This window comes from Xiphophorus maculatus, chromosome 3 (assembly GCF_002775205.1).
Source record: "Xiphophorus maculatus strain JP 163 A chromosome 3, X_maculatus-5.0-male, whole genome shotgun sequence".
Classification (NCBI taxonomy): domain Eukaryota; kingdom Metazoa; phylum Chordata; class Actinopteri; order Cyprinodontiformes; family Poeciliidae; genus Xiphophorus; species Xiphophorus maculatus.
In genome coordinates, this window is record NC_036445.1 from 3534542 (window position 1) to 3544013 (window position 9472).

The following is a 9472-nucleotide window of genomic DNA, read 5'->3' on the forward strand; positions in this document are numbered from 1 at the left end:
TGAGAATGAATATTTTTGCATTTCGTCACCTTCCTCAAACTGGCCTCAGTCATTTTCTCCGAAAAGTGATTTTGGAAAAAAAACAAACAAACAAACAAAAAAAACTATTAGGGAGGTGACGATTTATAAAAGTGTCGCAACTAATACTGTTTTACGATAATGTGAGAAGAAAGTCAACGCTTCAGTTCTCCAGCAGATGGAGCCCTTGGGCAATATATGATAAATTATTACAACAGCAATTTTGACTGTAAAAGACAAGCGGAAGCAGACCGATCTCTGCTTTCGTAATTACTCCGTCGTTCACATTGATTCCCTTCCTTCTGTTTTTGTTGCAGTCATAATCAACGTATTTGCTGCTAAAATGGCTCTCACATATGAGGAACCACAACCAGAAAGTAAGTTTGTTAATATTTATTTTTGATGATATTGATATTTGTACTTTTTGATGGAGGCATTTCATTCATTCCAGACTTGAACAGGTACTAGATGTTTTTTGATGTATCCGATTATGAAACACACATTAATTTATGTGTTATACATAATTATTCTTCTTAGGTTAGTCTCACAGTATTATACTAAAAAGGGACAGTAAGTTAGAAACTTCTTCTGCTCTGCAGTGTCCAGGCTGCATAGGCCTGAACACCGCAGGCTGCATAGGCGGCGGTTGACTTTTATTTCACACATTATTACGTCAAAATCCCTCTGTTTTAAGTTCACATAGAAGATGTGCGTTTTTGTAAAGTATTTTCCTAGTTTCGTACGATTCAAAACCTTCTAAGAAATGCTTTTTACTGCGTCATTTATCCGCCCCGGCCTAGTTTCAAAAACTATGTGGTCTATACATATTAAAATTTAAAATTCATATTAAAATATTAAAATTTTACTGCTCTATAGAATACCCATAAATTGTATTTTTCTACCGTTACATATAAAGCGATTGCTGTAGGCTACTACGTTGCCAAAACGTGATTCAAAATCCTAGAATAAGAGAGAAGGTTTGAATTGGTTTTATATGGATCAAAGTAATGAAAAATAAATATCTTTTAGATAATACTACATATGTTTTTCATTCTACAGTATTAGAGTGCATTCTTAAATTTTCTCAAAGGTTTCACTTCCTTTGTGTGAGCAATTACTGTGAACGGCAAATTAACATCTCAAATGTCATCTGAAGGCAAGTGTCTGAAATATATATTCAAATCACACAAACCACAGAGAGTTGCATTTTTAATAACAGTCCAAATGTATCCTATTTACAATACAATTACAACATATTCAGTTAAAATAGCTTAATCTTTGTCAGGAGGCACAGATAAATGCAGAGTCATTAACTTTGTAGCAGTCAAGAGCAAACATGTGGCAACGGGACATTTTCTTTTGAGCAGGAAGAAACCTTTAGCAGAACCAGTTCAGTAAATTTAAGCCATCTGCTTTAATTTGGAGATAAGAGTCACTATTTAAGCAGCACCTTACATCCACTGACCATCAGTTACTAATTTGTACTCAACATATGGTGCAAATGAACAGATATTGTTAATGTTTTCTCTTAGTGTCATATTTTTACAAGATTTTCTTCTACACTTTTTATATTATACACTTTCCGAATATTAAGTTGATGCGTTTGAATGTTGTTGCTTTGTGATCTAACCCTAACCATATTATGTTTTAATCTTAAAGGTGGGAAAGACATACACACCCAGGAAAGTGGGTATGTTTATCCATTGTCTTCCCTTTTACTTTCATTTTGATAAATGCCAACATTTTTAAATTTAAGCTAATATTTTCTGTAAACACATTTGTTTGTCTGTTACAGTGATGCAGGTTTCTCAGCTGACATAAAGCACGTCTTCAGTGACAATTACCAAGACAACATTCCTGGATGTGGGCTGACAAATGCAAATAAAAAGAGTTCTGTGAGACCCATGTTTATTGAAGCAGAGATCTCTGAGCTGACAAAGAAGGAAATGCCAGTGGTGTTTGAGCCTAAGTACCTTGTGTCTACCGGGAAAGAGTTGGGTGAAGCGAGAAACAGGAAGCAGTCAAGCCCTGACCTGGAAGAGCAACCATTTCAAGGAAAGATGGACAGAGGACTGAAAGAAGTGTTTCCTCCATGCCGCCCGAGACAGAAAGCTCGCAAAAACATTCAAAAGAGTCATCCGAGGGTTCCAGGAAGAAGAAATACTAACCGCCACAGCACAAATTTAAAGTGGAAAACCTTGATTGGTGGTATGAAGTTATAAATCTTTTTATATTTCCTATGCTCAAAGTTAAAGAAATAATATGCATGAGAAATAAACACACATTGTATTTCTTGTCTGTTTTTACAGTGTGTTGTTCCATGATGACAATGCAGTTAGTTGTCTGTGACGCATCAGCTGGTATGTTCTTAAAAACTTTTCAATATAGTGCTTCATTTAACTCCTCTTCAAACCACCAGAAACATTTCACTTACAAAGCAATAATTATTAGAGCACTGATATATTCGTCTATTTTAAGTGTAAAATTGATCGTCATTGAATAATGCAGGTTCACTACTTTCAATAAAATATGTTAAGGTTAATGAGCCAATCATTAACTAAAGTTGGAAAGCTAAAACTAATTATGACTTAATTCAAACCTTCAGGATTTGACAGAAAAATTCAAAGATTCTATCATTCACTCTTACCTTTAGAAAAACTAAAGTATTATCTTATGAAGACAGGAAGAAGCCATCTGTGTGGATAGGCATGTATTCCAACTAGAGCGGGAATGTCAGTGCCCAACGGTGAAAAATACAACAATAATTTCCTCTACTTCACTATTATAAAAGCATCAAGAAGTTTATTTGTAGCCAACAATAATGAAGCATCTAATAAAGGTAGTCGGTATACTGCATGCAAACTGATGTAATATCAAGCCTTTCATATTTTAATCTGTTTTGATAATTGTTGATTGAAATCTGCATTTTATAATACAAGTAGTGTTTTAAGAATAGTCCTTTCTATCATTTGTGGCTGTCATAGATTAACTGATCTCTCATTCCTAACAAGACTTTGCAGCTTTACTCTCCAAACTAAATAGCAAAATAACATAACACCACAAACTATGAGACATTTCCAGTAGCAAAACATTTTTTTGCATAGCTTATATTCTCGTTTTTGTATAAAAAAACACATATGTACTCCAAAGAAATGTTTATGTATTTGTGTATTTAAATGTGTTTTACCAGATCTGAAGAAAGTAGAAAAATTACAAGATTTTGTTTTAAACTTGTTACTCTTAGAACTAGTACAGGCCATGATAATCATCATAAGATTTGTCTTATTTTAACATCTTTTTAACATGATGTTGCTAACATAAAACCAAGAGTTTGAGTAAAAGGGTGTGTTATTTTTTTTTATCTGTTAAGTCACTGTTTATTTTCTCACGTTGGACCCACAGGCATTTGCTTCACCTGCATGGATAAGGCCAGATGTCCAAACCTGATAACAATATATGTGAAAAATGATCGTCTGGTCTATGACAGACCCACTGAAGCAGAAATCCCAACGTGTTCTGGAGCCCCTCCCATCACACAGAACTGTTTTGTGTGCCGGTCTCTGTCAGACGTGAACATCTACTGTCCCAACAACATCACAACATTTGAGGCTGAGGATTGCAATGGCTCAAGAATCACAAACATCATTAAAGGGTGTAAGTATTTCATAAAGCACTTATGTATTATGAAGTACTACACAAGTGCATGAAAAAGAACTCAGCTGCAGTTCCTTCCAGAATATTTTAAACTCCTTGAACATTTTATATGTTGACATATTTTCATCACAAACTTAAGCGACGGACTAGAGCTGCCCAGTACATCAAACTGAATTCATTATCACAATATCAGTACACGTAGTATTACAATCACAAAGGGCCACTTGGATGCAATATTTGGTAGAATCTCATATTTCAATTGTTTTGCTTTCTCATCCTGTATAATTTCTAAGGTACTTTGCCAGTTGAATTAACTCTGACTTCAATTAAATTCAGTTAAATTATATTAATTCAATCCCCTTCGTAATAATAAATAAAACAAATGTCTAAAAAATTAGGCTTAAAATAAATCAATGCTATTATTGCATAAGTACGGTAATATAAGGAGTCTGAAATTTTTATCTAATCTTCTTTGCAACATAGCTCAAGGTTACGGAAGAGGATTAGGGCCACCGAAAAAAAAAAAAAAGAATTCTGAGATTAAAGTCTCAGTCTAGTTAATCTCAAAATTCTGACTTTAATCTCAGAATTCTGACTTTAAAGTCAGAATTATTTTTTTCATTTTTTTGGTGGCCCTAATCCTCTTTCGTACAAGGTCAATCAGCTTAGATGAGGAGTGTCTTTGTATAAATCTTACTTGAGATTGTTAACTGGTTTTAGGTCTACACTTTTTTCACTTATTTCACTTTTTTCTGTATAGTTTTTAACTCATGTTTTAGACATTTATTCAAATAATATTGAAATGCAGATGTGTTTAGAATGTTCAAACCTTGGGGACTCGTGTCGATCCAGAAAGCTTTGAAATTTCATCACCGTTTTGCCATTTTAAAGTAAACTGAAAAATATATGTGATATACCAGTACTTATAAATTCTAAAGTCAAAACAAAAGTTATACCTTGGGACTTATATCAAATGTTCATATTTCTTCTGTCAGGAGAAGATTTTAAAAAAAATCTCCTTTCCTCTCTTGTCAACTCTTTTGCCCATTCATCTCAATTTTATGTTTTATTTTTTGCCTTCAGGTGAAGAGCAGCAGACGTCTTACCTGGCACCTACTGGACCAGCTAACGAAGCGAGTATGTATATGGTTTGGATCACAACACTATTGGCCTTTGCAGGTCATTGAAATTAACTGTGATAATTGTCATAAAAGCACAGTTTTCTGGTGCTCTTTCTTTTATTGCAATGTGGCAGAAAATAAAGGGTGACAATTCTAGTTGGCTGTAGGTTTGGAGTCAAACCACATATAGCTGGACAGAGAACTGATATCAGTACATATGGGTCTTTCTCTACCACTGAGCCCTGAGACAGATAGCAGGGCTGTCTTGATCTGTTGAGAAGGTAGTCAAGCAAAAAACAATTCAAAATGCCTTTGAAAATCTATTTAACATCTAGTTTTCATTCTAATACTATTTACTATTTTTGCTTCATTTGTAGGTCGCACTCATTTACTTACTGGACTCATGGGTAGTGTTGGTATGTATTATGGATCTTGTTGGTGGGATAAATTAACAAGCCTTTTGTTTTTTGTTTGACTCAACTTGTGTTGTCATTTTACAGTTGCTGTTGTGATGCTGCTCTGAATCACGGTGATCTACATCATGAGTGTGCCTGGTTGTGAAGACTGAACCTGCTATTATTTCATCACAATTTGTGCTTAAATGCAACTTTTATTTTCAGGTCTGGAAGAATGAAGATGGTTGGTTAAATTTTCCATAGAGTTGGATTTTTAAATAATTCTTCTTAACATTTCTGTTAATTTTCTGATATTTTTTGTTTATACGTTTTGTTTTTTTAGTTGTATATGTATAATAAACTCAAAAATCAAATAATCCCAAAAATAAAGTAAGTTACTTATGATATTTTTAATCTCTAACTATTTACAGTAACACCTTTTTATATTTGTTAACATTATAGGAAATGTGATGAAAGCACTAAAGAAAATCCAGGTAGAAACTGCTCCCATAGTCACTATTACTCCCTTGATTCTGTTTTTGTTGCTTGCTATTTTCCACTTGTGTATTTGCTTTAAGTCTTTTTCTTTGTAGTTAACCACACTTATTACTACTGCGACTTGCTGATCAATCAATTGCCAAGTCAATACAAAATCCTTAAGGCTAATTAATTTTTAAATGCATGCTAGTCTTAATGACATATTACTGTTTGCAATTAATAAACAATAAAAATACTTCCAACATGATACGGTTTTGGTTATTTAAAGCTATTGTGGTTTTAGTAGGTCAAAATTATATTTATAGTGCCCATTTTGTTGAGTCATTGATTAAGCAGAATGATCACTAATGAGAACAAGATACTGTGTGGGCAGATATCACTGTTCAAAAATCTGGTTGTTTGAAGCATCAGTGAAGCATAAAGTGTATTAAAGTGTCACAAAAAATCTATTAAACCAGTCTCTGAACTCTGACAATGCTTTTTTTTCCCCAGTTAATTTTCCCCAAAGCATATTTTACATTACAGCAATATTAACAGTAGCTCAGAAATACTTTGATAGAAAGTGATTAGACCGATAAGAAGACGCTCAAAGAACTGCAAGTTTGCATTTACAATGAGGCCAAAACTTTTATGAGTTACAAGAGTGTTGTGTAAATAATTTTAAGAGTTGATGTGAAATTGAGTTTCTCTTGCTCTCTCTTCCTCATTCTCTCTTTCTCCTTCTCTCTCTCTCTCTCTCTCTCCATTTTTTGCTCTGAGGAACAACTATTAAACCTACAAGGTTGTAATAAGTTAATTGAGTTAACTTGCAAAACCTATTTATTCTTGAGATGTAATCATTTTCTACTGGACTAAACACATCAATGCATTCTTCCTCTCATCACCTTCTCTTACCCAAAAATAAAAAGCCTCCACGTGGTGAGGCTAAATGTTAAACATAACTTCCTGTATTAGTCAAAAACGTACCAGATAGCTTTGGCAACAACAACTGATCATGATTCGTGCGATCACCAAGCCACTGGCAAAATGTAAGTTATTTTTTCAGTTTCTAATTAGTTTAGCTTGAACAAGTCACTGAGAAACCTTGTATTTTTGCTGAATTTTATTTTTCTTTCACTCATCGTAAGCCTCAAAAACAATTCCTGGGAAGCTTAGGTGGTTAACCAAAACCCCCAGCCTTAAATAACATTATGAATGCAACATCCCTTTTGTTCTGGTCTGAATGAGATTAACACATTTAGTATCAACGCTTTTAACAGTTTTCATTCAAAGCTTTTAACAGTTTTCATTCAAAGCTTTTAACAGTTTTCATTCAAAACTTTTAACAGTTTTCATTCTCGGCTGGCATTCCAAGACTGTTCAGGTATTCCACAATTTTTGACTATCAATATTTAATCATAATAATGATGTGTTAATGTCAAATGCTAGAGTCTTTCAAAATTATTTGCTAAATAAATATAGGATAATGGTGTATCAAATAGAATGTGTGTTTAGAATTATTTACACATGTTTTAAATGTTAGTCTTGATATCTACACAATCAAAAGACAGGAAATGTTTGCTACATTCGTATTTATTGAATTTATGAAACAGATCCATCTAAATGTTAAGTAAACATTCTAAGGTGACACCTGAAACAGTGATGCCAGTGGTCAACACTTTGTATCTGCTTTTGATAAAATCCAGTAATCACATTAAAGAAACTAAACATATATCTTTTTGATTTTCCATGTTCTTTTCAGGTAATAAAACACACAAGAAACTTTATCCTCTGAGATATAAACCTGTTCTACTGAACATGTCCACCACATGTAATAAAACGTTATGACAGCAGAAGCAGCCATTACAGAAACTCTATAAGTTGCATCAGGCTTTCTGAAATGGAGGGCAGAAAAAGTGCAGTAGAAGATCTGAAAAGACAAAATCACAATAATTTATTTTGTAGAAAGCGAAAGTTCAGATTAACAATTATAAATCCCTGCCAGTTAGGGATATGATATTTAATCTAGGTTCACTGCTTATATAAATGAAAACCATTATTTGTGTAAGTTATTCTTTGTTATCCAGTTCAATGCAGTTTTATTGTTTGTGTCACTATAAAAACCCTATAATTGTGTTTGACTGAATTTTATTTTGGAGTGTACCATATTGCTGTCAGGACTGTTATTATGATATTAATGTCTTTGGAATTTCTTAAAAAGATATAAAAGGATGTTTATAGACAGAAAGTAACATGATAGACATAACAAAGTCTATTTTGTTACAATTCTTAAGTAATTTGGCTACTTTGTCGAATTACTTCTCAAGTTTCTTCAGCAATTTAATATATACATTATAAATTAATTATCATAAGTAGAAATGCACTTTTATTTCTCTTACAGTGTTTCTTTGCTGTCTGGTAGCAGTGAAACTAGCTACTATCTGTCATGGATCTGCTGGTATGTTTGTAAACACTTATAATCCCTTATTTTTATTTAATTGTTTAAAATGATTGGCCATAAATTGTAATTACCCTTGTTGAATCAGTAATGTATTTTTTTAAACAGGTTTATTATTATCTTTTAACTTTTACTCAGTGAACTTGAAGCACACTATGTGTTTATATATCGTCATTTTATCCACGTTTCTCTAGATTGGACGACACATGACTGCTTTACCTGCAGGGACAAGATCAGATGCCCAAACATAGTGAGGATTTTTGGACCTCACGACTCTCTTCTCTTTGAAAAAGAACCTAAAGAAAACATTCCAAATTGTTCTGGAGTTCGTCCAGTAGGAAAGAACTGCTCAGTGTGCCATTCCAACTCCAGCATCAAAATCTACTGTCCAAACAACATCCAGAAATTTGAGGCAGAGATGAATGGGCTGAAAATTACCAACATATCTAAAGGGTGTAAGTAAGGCATTGCAAAACATTAATCTTTGATGATGTTAAGTGACTGTTGTTTCACCACTGAAATAACATTGTTTAATAGCAAATCTGTTTTCTACTGTAAATTGAATATACACTGCTCAAAAAAATAAAGGGAACATTTAAACAGATATTTAACACCTAAAGTGTTCCCTTTATTTTTTTGAGCAGTATATATATATATATACATACAGTATATGTGCATTTTTATATATATAAAACATTTTTAATTTTTTTTATTAATTTGTAGGTGAAGAACAGCAAACCACTAACCGTACATTCCATGGACCGACTACTGGTGCAAGTACGCATACACACACAGCAGAGTCAAAAAAACTATGCTCACTATGGCCTTTATTTTTAATCAATCAGGACATGACCACCTATGTGATGGCATATTTAACTGCCCTTTGATGCTAAAACACCCATAGGTTATTGATGCATGGACTCCACTAGGCTTTTGAAAGTTGTCTAAAAGCTTAGTCAGGTGCATATGATTCCACTCTTTACAGTGTTAAAGTTACACTGATGTCCATACTAACTTTTCAGAGTTGATTTTACTTTGACTGGAGTTAAATTGAGTTACAGAGTAAACTTGATTAACAGATACATAACACTAGCAGCATTACTTTTCAAGTGTTATTCTAATTAATATCCAATAGTGTAACATGGCAAGCTACTGGTTTGTAACTACAGCAGTCTGACAGAAGCAAATCTGCAGCTTTGGCCATTGGCCTTTCTGACCAACATTAGCAGGCAAGGTGAGAAAAGTGTCTTGTCCATGGATACTGTTTTAAAAACTATTTTAACTCTTTTTACACCAGCACTGTAAACCTTAAGGGAGCATTTTATACTCCCTGTTCTTGAATTGACTCT

At 33.3% G+C, this 9472-nt stretch overlaps 1 protein-coding gene across 1 annotated transcript; it reads left to right on the forward strand.

The window, feature by feature from the left end:
* Window positions 1-282: 282 nt before the first annotated feature.
* Window positions 283-5933, forward strand: LOC111608144. Its single transcript, XM_023331226.1, has 8 exons — window positions 283-395; window positions 1678-1708; window positions 1814-2226; window positions 2328-2378; window positions 3421-3672; window positions 4756-4809; window positions 5171-5209; window positions 5294-5933. Exons 1-8 carry the CDS (start codon window positions 362-364, stop codon window positions 5314-5316), a joined length of 897 nt encoding a protein of 298 aa, XP_023186994.1. The 5' UTR covers window positions 283-361; the 3' UTR covers window positions 5317-5933.
* The last annotated feature ends 3539 nt before the right edge of the window (window positions 5934-9472 follow it).

Bases quoted from the DNA above. Each gene is read 5' to 3' on its own strand.
- LOC111608144 (XM_023331226.1), top strand. From the start codon at position 362: ATGGCTCTCACATATGAGGAACCACAACCAGAAA. The intron at 2,227-2,327 runs GTATGAAGTTAT...CTGTTTTTACAG, and splicing joins GTGGAAAACCTTGATTGGTG to TGTGTTGTTCCATGATGACA. The intron at 4,810-5,170 runs GTATGTATATGG...CTTCATTTGTAG, and splicing joins TGGACCAGCTAACGAAGCGA to GTCGCACTCATTTACTTACT.